The 17,964-nt window shown below is 32.8% G+C and overlaps 2 protein-coding genes across 2 annotated transcripts in view; one reads left to right on the top strand and one right to left on the bottom strand.

Annotated features, from left to right (window-relative positions):
• Window positions 1-17,964, bottom strand: part of LOC126774808 (sodium channel protein 60E-like) — a 181,036-nt gene that overhangs the window by 3,171 nt on the left and 159,901 nt on the right. The window contains exons 9-27 of the mRNA XM_050496419.1: window positions 10,015-10,130; window positions 9,360-9,553; window positions 9,046-9,193; window positions 7,755-7,889; window positions 6,994-7,208; window positions 6,748-6,918; window positions 6,345-6,538; window positions 5,979-6,210; window positions 5,617-5,888; window positions 5,292-5,536; window positions 4,925-5,219; window positions 4,538-4,853; window positions 4,181-4,456; window positions 3,811-4,107; window positions 3,451-3,739; window positions 3,115-3,308; window positions 2,454-2,656; window positions 710-982; window positions 246-605 (exon numbers count right to left, since the gene is read on the bottom strand). Of these exons, the coding sequence (XP_050352376.1) occupies window positions 246-605; window positions 710-982; window positions 2,454-2,656; window positions 3,115-3,308; window positions 3,451-3,739; window positions 3,811-4,107; window positions 4,181-4,456; window positions 4,538-4,853; window positions 4,925-5,219; window positions 5,292-5,536; window positions 5,617-5,888; window positions 5,979-6,210; window positions 6,345-6,538; window positions 6,748-6,918; window positions 6,994-7,208; window positions 7,755-7,889; window positions 9,046-9,193; window positions 9,360-9,553; window positions 10,015-10,130 (4,425 nt within the window). The remainder of the gene's footprint in view (window positions 1-245; window positions 606-709; window positions 983-2,453; window positions 2,657-3,114; window positions 3,309-3,450; window positions 3,740-3,810; window positions 4,108-4,180; window positions 4,457-4,537; window positions 4,854-4,924; window positions 5,220-5,291; window positions 5,537-5,616; window positions 5,889-5,978; window positions 6,211-6,344; window positions 6,539-6,747; window positions 6,919-6,993; window positions 7,209-7,754; window positions 7,890-9,045; window positions 9,194-9,359; window positions 9,554-10,014; window positions 10,131-17,964) is intronic.
• LOC126774818 (zinc finger protein 608-like) overlaps window positions 1-17,964 on the top strand; it is a 361,874-nt gene that overhangs the window by 216,685 nt on the left and 127,225 nt on the right. The window lies entirely within an intron of this gene.

Raw genomic sequence — 17,964 nt, 5'->3', positions numbered from 1 at the left:
TTCCCACATGCAATGGAATTTCTCCCGACTCATGCAAATTTCGTTACTATTTTTTTCTTCAACGACAAGCCTCCTAACCAAAAAAACAAAAAATTACAAAGCTCTTGTCCAGTAGTAAACACTCAGCTTTTGGTTACTTCAACCATTTGTTTTATTAAGTAGGTCATCTCGACTCTCATATCTGAGTAAAATATATGATAATATTATGTATAAAAACAATACAAAAAATAATATAAATTTATTACTTGATGTATTCTCTCCAAAGCCTCTGTATCGTTCGAGCAGCTTTGTCTTCTCTCTTCCATATTCTAGTCGAAGAAACTATTTCTAATTCTTTCCTTGTTGGGAATTGCTTCTTAAACTTAATGTCCATTTGCTCTTGCAATTGCCTAAAAGTATCCGTTTCCTCCACATGACCTAATACATGCTTTACAAGTGCATGTAGAATATCCAGGCAATGAATTTTATTGCCTTTAGCTATAGGTAAGTTAAAACTGACGAGTGCCACTGTGTTTGGCTTAGATATACCTAGTGGAGGATCTAATGAAGCTATGAAGTCAGATAGTTGAGCAAAACTTATAAATTGAGTTGCATGTGGGTCGTACCTAAAAACGAAAAACATTTTCAATAATGCATTTCTGGCATAAATAACATTCAAATCAAAAACACAAATTAAAACTGAGTAAATTGAAGTAACAACTTGGCTTACTTAGACCATCTTATGTAGAACATTTCGAGATCATCTTCAACGATACCAATTTCTTCCTCTTGATGGGCTTGATTAAAATTCTCAAGGATGATGGCAATGTACATGTTTATGACAATCATGTAACTAATGATAATGAACGAAGTAAAATATGTAATTGCTAGTAAAGGACTCCCACAATTTCCGTTTGAATGACCATGGTCACCCAACTCGCAATCAGGAGGCTGAATCATCAGGGATTCTAAAACATCATTCCAGCCAGCTGATGTCATAAGGCTGGAAATATATCAAATTTATAAATCGAAGCAAGAGCAAGAAAGTTTTTTAATTTAAATAGGTATAATATTAGGTCCTTACATATGAAATTAGCGTTTTGTCGTACTGACCACTTTGATCTGCAATATCTCCTCTTTAGTTAAGAATTCCAAATTCAAATTTATAAATTCATTTAGCTGGTACATTTGAGTTTTGAAAACAGTCATTCATTTGTTTTTTTCTCATTATTTTTTCTTTGGCGTCGCTTATTACCGCATAATGGAATACATGAAATATCGGTATATTTACGAGTACGAGTTCTACCGTGGCACTAGTGCTGCAGAAACTGCTCGAAGGATTAATGATGTGTACGGCGCTGGTGTCGCAAAAGAAAGCACGGTACGGTTTTGGTTTCAACGTTTTCGTTCTGGAAATTTCGACCTTCAGAACCAACTTCGTGGACGGCCGGAGACCAAAGTGGAAAATGAAGAATTAAAGGCTATCGTGTAAGCGGTTTCATCACAAAGCATTTCAGAGATAGCTGCAGGCTTCGGGGTAAGTGATCAAACTGTAGTAATCCACTTGAAGCAAATCGGGAAAGTAAAAAAAAATTATTGATGGGTTACCTCATGAATTTAGTGAATCGACCTTGCAAACACGCGACGGCTGCTGTATTACTTTGCTCAAGCGACACAATAATAAAGGGATTTTAAATCGAATCATTACTTGTGATGAAAAGTGGATTCTGTACGATAATCGGAAGTGCTCGTCGCAATGGCTGAACCCTGGAGACCCAGCCAAATCTTGCTCTAAAATAATGAACTCGGAGAAAGTTACTTGTGAGTGTTTGGTGGACTAGCGCCGGTGTCGTTCACTACAGCTTTCTAAAATCTGGCCAAACGATTACGGCAGATATCTATTGTCAGTAACTACAAACCATGAAGGAAGAACTAGCTGCTAAACAACCGAGATAGGTAAATCGCTCTAGGCCATTGCTGTTTCACGACAACGCATGACCACACATTGCACAACAAACAACCACTAAGTTAGATGAGCTACAATTGGAATGTCTGTGACATTCACCGTACTCCTCGGACCTTTCTCCAACAGAATACCATATTTTCCGGAATTTGGAATACTTCTTACAAGAAAAAAAATTCAACTCTAATGCGACAGTCCAAATCGCCTTCAAAGAGTTTATTGATTCTAGCCCCCTTGGTTTTTTAGTAAAGGGATCAATGAACAACCTATGAGATGGCAAAAGTGCATAGATAACAACGTTGCATACTTTGATTAATTAAATATATCTTACAAAAAAAAATTGACTTTATATTCCTCCCGCACAAAACGCCAATTTCATATGTAAGGACCTAATATTTTATTTGTCAAGAATAAAAATATTTTGTTGGTATAAATAAATTGATAGCACATAATTTTCTTGTACTGATAATTTGATTGTTATCATTACATATTAATAATGAAAGAAACTTACCGAAAAAGTAATTGCATACTTCTACCAAAAGTTTGAAAATTGACGATATCATCGAGGGCACCTTGCTCTTTGACATGTCCGAACACGGACATTCCGATAATTGCATAGATGAAGGTGATCAACGCCAGCAACGCGCCAATATTGAACAATGCTGGTAGAGACACCACCAACGCGAACAATAGCTTCCTTATGCCTTTAGCGGCCTGAAATTATGATATGATATGATTTTATTTATACATTTTCATATATCGATCTAGGATTCCTTGGATTGGATGGATTTTAACGACAACATAAAATAAATGTATAGAATATGTAAGAGACGAGGTGACCTAAGCCGGTCACCTCGTCTCTTGAGGAGTCTTAGGACTTCTTATCTTTCTATCTCTTTGCTCCAGTACAGGTTTGTGGATACATATATGGCAGAATTTTATCCGACATGTGCCGGTTTACACGCTATGTTTTCCTTCGCCACCGAGCATGAAATTATTTATTATTAAACGTAAATTATTATGCGCATGCTAACACAATGGCGCTAGCCTGGGCTTGGGCCTGGATTAAAATTCATGTGTTTCAACCATCTCGGTATTTAATGAAGTGATAGTAATATATAGTCAATATTTATAATTTTAAAGGATGTTCAAAAGGTTTATTATGTACTTACTTTAATCAGTCTTAAAATTCTTCCTATGCGAAATACTCGAACTACTCGAAGTAGAGTTGGGGATATTGGTAAATCTATCATTATGTCCTCCATAACAATACCTAAGATAGATGCTAAAACTAGCAGGAAATCGAACACGTTCCATGGTACTGTGAAGTAATGGTAACGAAGACCGATGATTTTAACAATTGCCTCTGAAAATAAAATAATAGTATTACATATATATAGTATATAGTATTTCCCATAAAAAGAAATAATAGAAACTCCTTTCAAATGCAATAAATTGAACAGAAATAGTTTATGAAAATTACAAGTTAAAGTTAAGACAACATTTACCTAATCCAAAGACTGTCGTAAAAAACGCGTTACTGACTTCTAGTACGAAGAATACGGAATGTGGTTGGTCATAATGTTCAATACCCATCGTGAGCATGTTTAGAAATATAAGAACGAATATCGCTATTTCAAATCTTCTCGAATTAGATAAATCGTAAAACATAGCTAGAAATTGATTTCTTGGCCTTTTAATTACTTTCTGGGGCTTTTTTCTACCTAGTTTCTTCATTGCTGTGTAATAATGTTTTTGGCTTTCCGTGAGAAACATTTCTAACACACCACCTTCATACTGAAAATAAAAAGGACTGTATTAAGTAAATTGAATGAAAATAAAGTTAAAGTTTATAGACACTCTCTTACCTTTTTCTTGAGCATATTAAAATTATCTATGATTACTCCTATAAATAGATTTAAAGTGAAGAACGATCCGCATACGATAAAGATAACAAAGTATATGTATGCGTAAAGATTAGCTTCTCTCGATGGCTGTAAATCTACTCCTCTCGCATCTACAGCATCAGCCATAACTTCCATCCAGCCTTCAAACGTCGCTACTTGAAATAAAGCTAAGTATGCTATTCCAACGTGATCGAAAGATATTTTCGAATTTATCCAAGAAAAGTTATTGTAGTAGCACTCCCATTTATCATTAATTATCTAAAAATAATAATATGGTATTACGTATTTTGTATTATACACAGGTATGAAGTACGATTAAAATAAAATTTACCTCTAATGGTAATAATTCACCCTCATCATCTACACACTTGAAAAATTTTCCTCCGAAAAATTGCACGCCCATAATGGAAAATATCAACCAAAACACTAAACATACAAGTAACACATTGAATATACTAGGTATTGCATACATGAGAGCGTTTACTACTATCCGCATTCCTTGCCATCGCGAAATGGCTCTCAGCGGTCTTAGTGCCCTTAGCGTCCTTAGAGACCTCAATACCTTCAAATTTTCGTTTTCTTCTATTAATAAACTAAACACTGACACCTAAAAAGCAAGTTAAATTTTATAATATAACATCTTATTTACAAATGGTCATTTCTATTTATTGTTTATATGGATACTTACAAAAACTATAGTGAAATCCAATAACGTCCAAAAACTAGTGAAGTATCTGTAGAATCCCAATGCTATCCATTTAAAAAACATTTCTATGACAAAGATCATGCAGAAACTGAGATTGGTCCAGTAAAGTATTTTCTTGAGAGGTTTATTTTTTTCAAGGTGTATATCCTCAAAGCATAGAGTGATACTAGAGGCAAAAATGAGAACCAAAACAAACCACTCGAAAGCTGGGGTGTCTACATAACGAAGAACAAATGTGCGTACGAACATCCATCTTTGACCTAACTTAGTCCGGATACACGCATCCCAGCAAGAACATCTAAAAACAAAATAATACGTATATTTTCTAGAATTAATTTGATATTAAATAGCGATAAAAATTATACGTACTGCTTGTAGCATTGTCGAGGAAAACAATCTTGTGGTAATTTTGGTTCTTTTCTTTTACCGAATCCAGGAAAATTTCCCATAGCATCCATATATTGACCTTTAGAGTTTTTCCTGCCACCAACAGTTAATTCATCCACGTATGAAACTAATGTTTGCCAAGGATGTTTCATGTCATCTTCACCGGGTCTAGTAATTGAATCTTTCAGATGTCTTAATTCGTCTCTTTCTTGTCGCCTATATTTTTCTGGTGTCGTTTTACTGGAGATTTGAGCCATTTCATAATGTTCATTTTCGTCTGAAAAATAATAGCGAAATAGTAAGTCCAATTAAATTAATGCTATTTTTCAATATTGTAAAATAACCTTACCTCTTGAATCTGAGGGTTGTGTGTGATATCCTGATGACATCTGATTAAGTAATTTTTGAGCAGCAATTTGATCTGTACATGTGTTTTCATCAAGGTTTTCTTTCGAATCTTCTCTTATACTAGTTATTTTATGTTCGGCTGCCAAGTCTCGTACATCTTTCAGAGTTTCCTGACTGCCATGGTTGAAATTATTGCCTGCTTGATATATAGGTGGATACGCAAAATCGGAACCTACAGATATGGGCCTAAAAATTGTGTTTAAATTATTTTGTTACATAATAACATAACTACATTCTTTTATGTTTTATATGCTATTATTATTTACCTATTTAAAGCTTCTTGATAACTGTGACTATAAATATTGTCATGGGGGAATAATATAGTTTCCTGTACAGAAGCTGAAAACCTTTGCTCGCTAGGAATTGACGTATTTTTATCTTTCATCGCACGATGTTGTAACATAAATTCGTTAACTAGCTCTTCTAATTTAGATTTTTTTTCAGTCTCTTTACTTTTAGATATAAGGAAACCCTTTTTTCTTACAATTGAACGTATTCTATCAAAACTCTTAGCTAATTTCGAATCCTCTCCCACTTCCTGAAATATTAGAAAATTTTGACATCTTATGGACGTATATAATAGTATACAAGTATCGCAGTGCTTAATATTGGTAGATTCTACACATACCTCTTTTTTATTTTTAAGTTCTTCACTGTTAAAGCTATTAAGCAACAAGGCAAGAAAGAGATTGAGCACCATAAAATTGCCCATAACGAGAGCAGGTAAAAATATGAAGAAGCAACTCTCCGCCCCACTCGCCTGTTCCGCACGCATGCAATCCCATAGTGGTTCGATCCATTCTCCGCATAATATGCGAAATATCATCATGAACGAGTGAAAGAAGTCGTTGAAGTTCCATCTAATTAAATAACAATCATCGTCAAAACGGTTTTGTTCAAATTGTTTTAATAATCGATAACTATTTTTATATTATTTTAAGTGTAATTATTAATTTGAGTCAAATCGAATTTAGAAAAATATATAACACATTACCTGGGTACAGGATCCGGGTCGAACTTTTCTGGCGTGTACGATTTTGAGAACAACTGCATTCCGATAACAGCAAATATGTAAATAACTATAACTAACACGAACGTCAAATTACCAAGAGCACCTATTGTCGATATTATAATACTCAACAAAACTTTCATTGTAGTCCATGACTGAGCTAACTTTAACACTCGCAACTGTGAATAAAAAGCAATAATTATTGCATTATTACAAAAAAGAACAACACAATAAGAACAACAAGACATTAATGCAACAAACGGTAATTGTACTTTGTATTCGTACAAAGATTTTTATAACAACGATATTTTAAATAACGAATTCGAAATTATTTTATTAAATTAATGATAGTTAGACAAGAATACTAGGTATTGGAATAAGAACTTACCAATCGCAGGCCTCTTAACACAGATAAACCATCTACTAGCTCAAATATTAGGTCCAAAAGGCTAGCGGATACGATAATTAAGTCAAATATATTCCATCCGCATGCAAAGTAGTCTTTGCTCATCGCCATCACTTTCATGATACATTCTAGCGTAAAAATAGATGTGAAAACCTGAAATTAAAATACCGTAATGAATATTCTTGCTATAGGAAAAATCAGGCAACTTTATAAACGAAAATTAAATACCTTGTTTCCTATATCTAAAGCCTGCCGAACATTTTCACTCATACCATGATGTTCCAATGCCAGAAAAAGCGTATTTAGAACTATACAAGTTGTTATGAACAGTTCAAACAAGGGATCTTTCACGATACCATATAAACAATTCTGAAATTGTAGCCAGCCCTCGTAGTCTATGCAACAAGTTACGCAGCATTCGCAATTACGGTCCACAAGTTCATCTGTGATCAAATTAACAAGTCAATAAAATTAACGCCACTTAAGTCATATAAGCAAACACACATACACGCATACACACATACTTTGTAACAAAATCAGAAAAGATGAACACAACAATAGTAGCGGAAGAGCAAAAGCACAAAGAAGCTTATATTAGTATTATCAATATCGATGCGAAGCGTTTGTTTGCAAAATATTTAAGTGTAATTATAATTATTGAAAAATAATGTCATGCATTTTAAGCGGATATTCGGGGCTGAAGAGAAAATCGCAGGAAATTAACGATAATAAATTTTGAATAAGTAACGTCGTTTTAACATTTATTTACAAGATCCCATTCGAATCGCATAAAAGTTTAATGAAAAAAAATATTTATTGAAAAATAGTTTCAGAGCATATAAATGATGATCACGAAACGGACTTCAATGCGATTCTAAAGACGCAGTCGACATAAAATCAACCAATCGCATCGAATCACCCTGCAGTCTTCCCAAAAGGAACAGGGGTGGACTGGGGGGCAGAAGCGTTGGCGTCTGTGTTTTACTAACCTGTGAAGTACGTGCAATTTTGCTCGTAATTGCCCATATGAGATTTGTGCGTGGCTGCCAATAAACTGAGCTCATTAATTTTCGTCGTCTCCGCTTGGGGGAGGTCGGGCGCGCGCTTGTATGGCCAGTCCGCCCCTGACGATATTAATGAGGGTAGAAGCGAAATTGCAACAGTGTCGTATAAAAGTGTCCAATGAGTTCTAGCTCATCGAAACGTGAAGCTAATTGTGAATAGTACCAGCCACTAGGCAACCATTAATCGTTTCTATAGCGTTTATAAATCTAACTAGATATCCTGTAGGTACTGTTTTGTCAATTTGAAGTTATTGAAGAAGTTCAAAATTAAAAAAACAGGAATTATTATTACAAGCTACGAATATTTCATAAGATTTTAAAATGTTTAATTTACTCATCAATATTATTATGAAATGTTCGTAGTTTTCGTCTATTCGGTTTAATTTTATTTACTATGAGTATTTTTTTTGTAAATTATATAGCGTAAATATTTTATTAGCAAGTAAATTCTACTGTATTAATAGCTTTACATAAGTTTATTAATGAATTTTAGAAGTTGTACATTTTTTTAAAAAACAGCAAAGCTATTAAATCTGCCTTTTGAGTTTGGATTTTAATCGGTGCATTATACAAAATATCCAAATTCAAACGGCTTACTTATATTTTCTTAATAAAAACAATAAGACTAAAAATCTTACACGGTGCTTCTGATATCCAAAGAAACTATCATCTGATTGTAAATGCAAATTGAAATAGAGTGACTAGTTAGATTTTCTGATAAATACTAAGTATAAAAATATTAGTAATATATTATCTACGTTACATTATTTATAAAGTGAAAATGTATAATAGGATAAGATGTATAAGGGAAGTTACTTTGCAAAATATGCAAGCGTTCAGTCGTAAGAAGAATTTTAGATTTAATCATGTGTGTATATTGTAAGAGTAGAAAAATGATCTTAGTAACATGCAATCGATTAGCAAATATCGTCGTATCGGACATTCAGTTAAAAATCTATACTACATAAAAAGATAATACGATATATAAAATTTCTTCAAATAATCCAAAGCATAAGGTCTGATATATTAGTTGCATCTCAGTGTTATTGGTCTTGTGCTTTCCAGTGTTGAAGCCGTGCCAATCAGAATATTATAATGCTACCAAATTCAATGATATAATATTAAAAGTTTATTTTTGTTATTATATATTTTGATAGCATTATATCAGATAGTTAGTTAGATTAAGCTGTGCGAATAAAAATTGCTTAAATTTTACCTAGAACTACAATTTGATTTAGGTAGTCTGGATTTAATGGATATCTTTCTTGAATGCTTCCCCTTTCACTTTTTTTCGTTTGTTCCACTTGTATTTCCGTCTTAGAACCATTCTTTGGTTTTGAACCATTCTCTTGTTTTTTATTTTCCTGTAACGTAGCATCAATAAAAGGTAATATTGATTTACTTCTAATGGTGAAACTATTCAGTTTTGAGAACGAGTTTTTATAAAGCAATGTTAACTTTTGAGAAAATTATGTTCTAGATATTATTCTCATTTATAATTTAGTTCACTAATGCTAGCAACAGTCTTACTTGTTTAAGTGTTAAAGTAGTAGGCGGATGCGGTGGTGCTAAAAGATGTCTTCGATGCGGGTGCGGCGCTTGATCGTCTGACGTGTGTTCACCATCGTCGTGATCGTCAACAACTCCGGAGTCATCTAGGGAAGATTCTCGGTTGTTGCTGTGATCACTGAGCTGTCGACCGGCGACACTGAGAGCGCCTCGACCTTTAGAAAAAATATTGTAAGTATACTTTGGCTTTTTTGAGGAACTGCGCTCGACTGTGATTTATCACTCTTATAATGATATACCAAATTCACTCACTACTACAGTATTTTAGAGAAAACGCGGTACTTTTTTATTAAAAAATAATACGTTGATGGCATTATTTGAAAATATATATGTAGTCGATAAAATTACCTCAATTTATCCTTTATTGAATAATAAAGTATTTTTTTGGTAATTGTTAATTTTGATCTTAGAGGGAAGGTACTTAAGGAAACCTTATTTTAAACTTATGGTGGGGAAAGATGAGCTCGACTGGGTCTCTTCAGTTTTCTTTAGACTCACTCGTAGCGAAAAGTTTGTTATGTAAAAATTAAACCTGATTGTTCTATCGAAATTTGACTTGGACCTAATATTTTCAGACATATGAGGTACATATCTGATATAGTATCCCTTGGCTTACCCAAAGCGTTATCAGGATGTAGCGTATGTGGAGGCGGGGGAGGCGGCGCAGGCGCAGGTAAAGGAGGCGGCGATCCACTAGGTGTGACTGATCGCGACCTCGACCGCGATCGAGACCTGAAAATATTTAATTTATCATTGTTTATGATTTCCATTCTAATTATTATTTTTCTTTTGTGTTTCAATTGTTAAATTCATTATTAATAATTAATTAGTAAAATGGTAATTATTTAAATTAAATGTGGATAATTAGCGCATGAAAATAATACCGACTTATTTTACGAATTTAATGACTTACTTAACATAATTGGCAAATAACGATTGGCAATGAAAGATAGTAATTAGGTAAAATTTGATGAAAGATCTGATGAACAACTCAACATGTGAAACAGGAATTAATTTACTGATATAATTTGTAAAATATTTAAACCTTGTTGTAGTTGAAAAAAAATAAAACAGATAAATGGTTACCGTAAAATATATGACATATATATTATCTATAATTTTATTTTATTTATTTTTTATATGCCCCGGGATGGTAAATGACTCTACTCCACCTGATGGTAAGTGGTAGTAGAGTCCAAACGCGACGACGGCCAGTACAGTCGGGAAGAATGTTCTGTACTAGCCGTCCCCGCCTTGCCGGCCCGCAAGATGCCTCTTCACGCCTCGTTTGAAGGAACCCGGGTTGTAAGAGGAGGGGAACACGTGAGCTGGTAAGGAATTCCATTTTTTGGTAGTGCGACAAAGAAAGGTGTTGCCAAATTTCTTTATGCGCGATGGAATTGATGTCACAGTTAGGCGGTGACATCGAGAACCAGCTCGCGTGGACTTAACAAGGAAGGGGGAAGCAGGAATTAGAGAGAATAATTCCTCAGAGCACTCGCCGTGATACAGTCGATAGAAAGCGCTCAGTGCTGCTATCTCGCGACGCAATTGTAAAGGTTCAAGGGTGTTTGTGACCTTTACGTCGCCAATAATGCGTACTGCACGTCGCTGCAACCGGTCCAAGGCCTCCAGTAGGTACTTAGCGGAGCCATCCCAAAGGTGCGAGCAATATTCAACGCAAGACCGTATCTGTGTTTTGTATAACAGGCACAGTTGTTGTGGCGTGAAAAAACGCCGCACCTTGTTCAGAACTCTGAGTTTCCGTGAAGCTGTTTTTATAATAGCCTCGATGTAATCCCTTAAATAATTTAATTAAATATTTTACGTTGAATTAAATATTTTACGTGGTTTTTGTAGTCTTTATAAGTTAAGAAAGTATAAGCCATAAAAGTATACTTAAAGTTTTGACAAGAAGTTAAATATTATTGTTTCATCAAACTTTGTTGCTTCTAACGCCTTACATTAATTTTACAAGCGTTTTACGAGCTAAAACACTTTCACACGAACTAGGGAACATTTACCGTAATCTTTATAACATTTATGAACATGTGTTAACAAAAACGCTTTATATTTTAAACAAATTGAATAGTTACCAAGCGGTTTTAAAAAAACAGAGTTTGTAAGACTCAAGTTATTTTGCAGTAAATTGTAAGTTATTATATAACTGAGAATTTAATATGAATAAAAATATGAGATTTTAAGCGTATTTTATGACTCATTTATGATGTTGGAGGTAATTTTTATACTACACTTTCTGTAGAGATCTGTAAAGAGATCTTTTGTATGGGTAATATAAGTTGTAATTTCAAATTTCGATAAATGGTATTCGAATAGTAACTTATAAATGAGAAGTATTCATTTAATTTGTACACCATTGTGATAAACACGAGGCTAAATAGCCAATATGAAACTTATGAACTGATTTTTTGTTTATAAAATAAGTTAAGTTATTAAATATATTCTATGACTTATATTTTATTCGTTAATGATGTTAACGAATTAAATTTAGTCATATAATTTATTTGTTTGTTTCTTACCGTAACTTACACTCAGGTGACATATTCAGTTGGAAAGACCGATATTAGTTATATTTAATCTGTGCTACTATTTATTGTTTTTTCAGTAGTTCTAAGTATATGCGAAACAAGTTTGTTCGGGTGGAATTGGCTTAAAGTTAAAACAATGCAATATTAAGCGATCCACGCATATTAAGAACATATATCGTACTAGCCTTTATAAGTAAGTATATTATTGGGTGAAAATAACCCACACGTGTATTCACGAATGGAATAGCGTGGTGGAATTAGTTCCTAAGCACCCCCTCAAAGATAGATCAGTAGTGGGACATTTAAAGTCTACTAGTTACACGAATTTAGTAAGTGTTCCAGTAACATTTTTTGTCCTAAGACCGTTCTCTACCAGTCTATATGAAAACTGGCTGTATTACCACAGAACTTGTTATACAAAACACGACCAACGCTTGCTATGTTAAATTGTCGCCTTCGTAAACACCATTATCATGCAAATTCCCTAAGTGTTGACTCCAGTTTGTATAATTAGGTCAACTGCGTGAAGTTAGTTCAAATTCATAACTGACATGACAGTTACATGAGCTTAGTAGGCCCACGTGGTTAAGATGTCGTAAGATTAATCTACATTTTATTATGAGTGTAAAGTTATTGAAACAATGAATAGTTTCCTACCACTTTATTCGTAATCTATTTAGTCTATTTCTTTATGTTTAAATAATAATAAAAGTGACATATAGTCTGAGTACATAGCTAGTTGAAAAATATATATGTTGATTAAAACAAATCTGGAAACATTATTTAAATACCACTAGATTCAAAAACGTGTGTGTATACCCAATTCCTCAGTAAGGGGTAGTCAGACTTCAATTACCACCTTTAAGATGGCGTTGATGTTTCCCTTTCACTCTGAGAAACAACGACGCGACTTATATACGCCTGACTAAATAGAAGTCATACATGTACGCAAACATAAATATAATTGAAGTATAATATATAAATATCGAGATAGTAGACATGGTTGTATCGTAAACCGTCTGGTAAAACGTTTTAAATATTACTTCTTTAATAACTAAAGTACAACATGATAAACTATCAGCAAACATATTACATTAGACCGAAAGGAGTTTTATATTCTTCTATTATCATTGACTTTCAAATGAACGTGGCAAACACATGTCCAAGTTAGGTCAACGTTTGTAAGCGATATCCGATGTTAATATAATCTGCGCCGAGTCCGAATTGGGTACGATCAATCGTTATTATCGGAGGGTCTGCCTGTTAGCACGAATCTTTAGAATTCTGATTGGACGGTCCCTATTCTGAATTCGAAGGACTTATTGGAAAATTTGTCGATCGGCTGTCGATTACGATTTTATTATGTACTAGCTATTCGTCTTTCGGTATATATAAAATATTTATATATATTTAACACGGTTTGTTAACGTAACGTATGCCATTAAAACTCAGTCTGCATGTTTTTTTTTTCGGCATCATGAGAAACGCTAATGAGTCACTGGGCTGGAAAATGGACGGCCATTGGAAAAACAGTGTTTGATAGTTTTTGAGTTACAACAGACGCAGCGGGAGGACTTTGTTTTATAACATGTAGTTATGAAAAAGTTAATAAGAGATATTGTTATACATTTAAATTTTTATATAAGTATCATTTGAAAGTACGAGGACATTCATTTACATTGAACTTGTGTTTTTTAATATGAAAAATTTATTACAAATCTGTTGTTAGTGAGCTATTTAAATGTTAAATTTAATACAACATGTATTAGCTTAACAGAAACACAATAAACAGAACTTATATTTTATAGGAATTCCTCCATAAAATTCCGTTATATTAAATATAAAGGTCGTATAAGTGCAAATGAGACAGAAGAACTTTTATGATGCTGTTAAATTTAAAATGATTAGCACTAAAAGCAAAGAGAATGGAATCACTACCACTGTGTAGATTTCACAAAAAAGAGATATCTAGAGAATCAATAGTCTTCTATTTACACTTTTTCATTAATAATATAATTTAATAATCATAAATTCCTATTTATAAAACATTTATATCAGTAAAATCATATACAAATAAACGTATTTATATTTTATGACAATCTATTAAATCAATTTAAGACTATTAGTTACAAAAGTAAAACTTCTAAATCAGTATTTTAATTAATATCTTAATATAATTCTCAACACGGTAAAGTTTGAAGAAGTTATAAAAAAAAATTGAATGACTGCAGAACACGGTCGTGAAACGTCTGAAAGTGATGTGCATCATTAAATAAATAATTAATAATGTAACATTTAAAGGATACGTAGAAATAGAGTTTCACATTATTACGGTTTTTGATATTTTACGAGTGAAATATGAAGTGCATTCTTACAAAATAGCTTAATAAAAGTCTGCCTCCAATTATTCCGACATTGCTCCTCTGGGATTTCGGATCTTCTTGGATTCAATCGAATACACTTTATGAATTCTAATCGCGGAGTCACTCCATTTATTACTAGATATCGATTCTCTCTTTAAACAAATAATTACAAACACGTTTCCATCAAATGGAGCCGATTTTTTTTATTATTAAAGGGGAAATAACTTTTTTTTATTATTATTAAAAGGGGAATAAGGGAAATTAGGAAGGCAAATCAAACATGGCTGGAGAGACCGGGCACCAACAGCTTTAAATACTTTTCGAGGCAATAATTTGTAAACACTAACAACTTTTACACAATAGTAAGAATTTCATGACTTTCTGTCATACCCCATGTCTTACTCCAATATTTTTTTACTGGCCTGACCCGGGCTATGAACCCAGAATCTTGGAATCTGCTTATAATCTAGCTGCAAGACCAGTGATTAGGTATAGATCACCCCTAACGTGGTGTGATGGCTTCAGTTTTAAAGTATGAAACATTTTGATAAAATTATATCAATATTTAAGAATGTTTGACACAATATTTTAACAGCTTTTATTCAAGCCACTGGCCACTAATGACGTATAGAAATAGGATCTAGGTCATGGATGTATTGACACCGAAAATTTTATCGACATTTCACTTGGCATCTTAAAAATCTACTGACACAAAGTTTAGCCCACCCACCTTTACATTACTTTCTGTGAATGTAAGTGTAAATCATTATTCTTGTAACACAAAATTGTTAATCAAATTAAGACAAGTGAATTGGGTGTTTTATACAAATACTCAAGGCAATATTATTAGTAATTAAGATAAATCATCGAATAAAATAAAGCGAAAGATTCAGTGACAGTTTACAGTTTACCTTAGTATGAAAATCACAGACAGAGATATTAAAAAAAATTGAATCTAATTCTGAGAATGTAATATTTAATTAAAATCAATAAAATGACTTCCGAATTCTTCTTAATCTGAAAAATGTATTTAGGTATAATAGACAATTAGCTTAGATTTTTGTAATAAGATATAGGTAAATTTTATTAAGATATTTTGAAGTCAATATGTTATGTAAGACTTTTTAACAATGCTTTTAAAAAAATTGCAGTATTTTTATATCCTTAGTTACATAGTTGAAATTAAAAAAAAGTACTTGCAATCGAGTTAAAATTGAAAAAGTTTACTGCGCTTTCCGTCGTATTTCGATGTGAAAGTGATGTTTTTTGTACTTTTATCAAATTACAAGAAAATGTCCAGATTAAAAGATTGTCTTTTCTTTTTTTAAACTGGAACAACTGTCTGTTTCTTTTCTTTTTTGAAAGTTAAAAAAGAAATAGCAGTAGTATATCTAAAAATAAATGCTAAACAGACTCTAATAAAAAATGTAAAACACTTATCATTTTTAATATTTTTTCCAAAAAATGAAACGTAAAAAATAACAACTTTATTTCATTACACTTTAATCGCAAAATATTTTTAAAAATCTTTAAAAAAAAATTCTTAAACATATTATTTTCGTATTTTTGTTTCCCAAACAAGTAAAAAATATCAAGGTATATTATAAATGCTATACTACTTATACTTTACTGTAATTGTTCTATACCAACATAAAACAAACGAATAGATTTATGACAAATCGTTTTTTGAATTAGGCGAGCTTTACAGAAATCTAATAAAAATAATACACGTTTCAGTATTGATATGTTCTAAGGGAAAAAACATTTTACGGCACACGGCGCTTCTGAAGTGGCGTCGTTACCGCAATCCATAAATATTTACAATTCTGGTATACATTTAAGGGCCATTTAAATGTTTCATGTAAAATAAGTTCAAAGTATAATCCTGTTGTTATGTTCATAAATATCCCTTTTGCTTATATTTTAGTCTTCAATTTTTATAATGCGAGTTAAGCTTTAATGTAATAGAGGTCAAGGATATTGGATTTGTAATCTTTTTTTTGTATATAAAGTTCAAGATTTTTATACATTACAAATGTATGACTTTTCTCATGTCAATAATAAAAAAATACACCATTTCTAATAAATAAGTATCGTATTGAATCCCTCGTTGGTCTAGTAGGCCGCTGACCCGGAAGTCCTGGGTTTCAATTCCCAGGTCGGGCCAATAAAAAGTTATTGGGTTTACTGTTAGAAAATTCTCAGTAGCAGCCCGTGCTTTGGAAGTTGGAAGTGTGTACACTCTTTCCGGTCGTCTCGGATTGCCGTCCCATCGGATTATGAGAGCTAACGAATAGATAGTGCACTTGTGTTCGTGTCTATGCTGGTGACCGTTAAAGAGTTCCTTCATCGGGTGCCTATCCTAGATGAATCAGATTATGTTTTCCATAAAAATGGATTGTCATGGGAACTGCATCAACAGGCAAAATTTCAACTCCGCAGAACAAGAGGAAGTTGTTCTAATTCAGCTTGCTAGATTTGAATTTAACAAACTAAAAAACATTAAAAGTTAAATAAAAGTTTTGAAAACAACTCCATAGATTTTGATAAGCGACAAAAAAATAATAATGTAAAAATACGTTTAGCCAAGAAATTTGGTATCAAATATTAATAAAGTAACACAATTTCCTCTAACATTGTAGTTTTGAATCGAGTTAAAACCTTTTATTAAATTTGCGATAAGGAAATTTTAACTAAGTAATTTATGACAGACACAGCTTAAGCGAATTCGTATAGCTCAAGTCCATTAAGACCGTTCACTTGTTTAGTTTGCATTTCGCATTGTTCTATAACAATAAACTGTGGTATATTTTAAATTGCGAAACTTGACGTCGGAGTCGTCTAGCAAGGGTGAAGTTTATTCCATTTATTTAATATAACTTATCAGTTTAAATGGGTTTCTGGAAATGGATTCAGTTGAAACGGTAACTTAAAATAACATTCATAACGTGTTATTTTCCGTTATGATATTTAACAGATATTTATAGATAATTTTATAGGTATAATAAAACACATTCTATATCTTATTTATTTCTATATTGAAAGGTTATCTCATTCTGTTATAATATCTATGGATTTATTTAAGACTAACTGCTGTAACTTGGTCGTAGGGTGATGTTCTTTATATCCCATCTCACTAAAAATGCTGTCCATCTAACGCAATACTTTTTTTTTAATCAACCTGGTAGGTTCTGAAATACACAAACTGACTCTTCAGCTAAATAATATTAGCATAGATTTAAGCAGACATGAGAAGGTTCATTTGAAGACAATGTTAGATTTATCAAATTATAATTATAATTTTGAGAAAAATATGTCTCTAGCCGAGATGGCCCAGTGATAAGAACGCGTGAATCTTAACCGATGATCGTGGGTTCAAACCCGGGAAAGCACCACTGAATTTTCATGTGTTTCATTTGTGATTATAATTCATATCGTGCTTGACAGTGAAAGAAAACATCGTGAGGAAACGTGCATGTGTCTAATTTCACTGAAATTCTGCCACATGTGTATTCCAGCAACCCGCATTGGAGCAGCGTGGTGGAATACGCTCCAAACCTTGTCCTCAAAAAGGGGGGAGGAGGCCTTAACCCAGTAGTGGGACATTCACAGGCTGTTACTATACTGTATGTCTCTAACCGTAAATTATATATC

The sequence above is a fragment of the Nymphalis io genome, chromosome 17 (assembly GCF_905147045.1).
Source record: "Nymphalis io chromosome 17, ilAglIoxx1.1, whole genome shotgun sequence".
Classification (NCBI taxonomy): domain Eukaryota; kingdom Metazoa; phylum Arthropoda; class Insecta; order Lepidoptera; family Nymphalidae; genus Nymphalis; species Nymphalis io.
The sequence above is the reverse complement of the archived record's forward strand: the minus strand, read 5'-3'. Positions and strand labels throughout refer to the sequence as shown.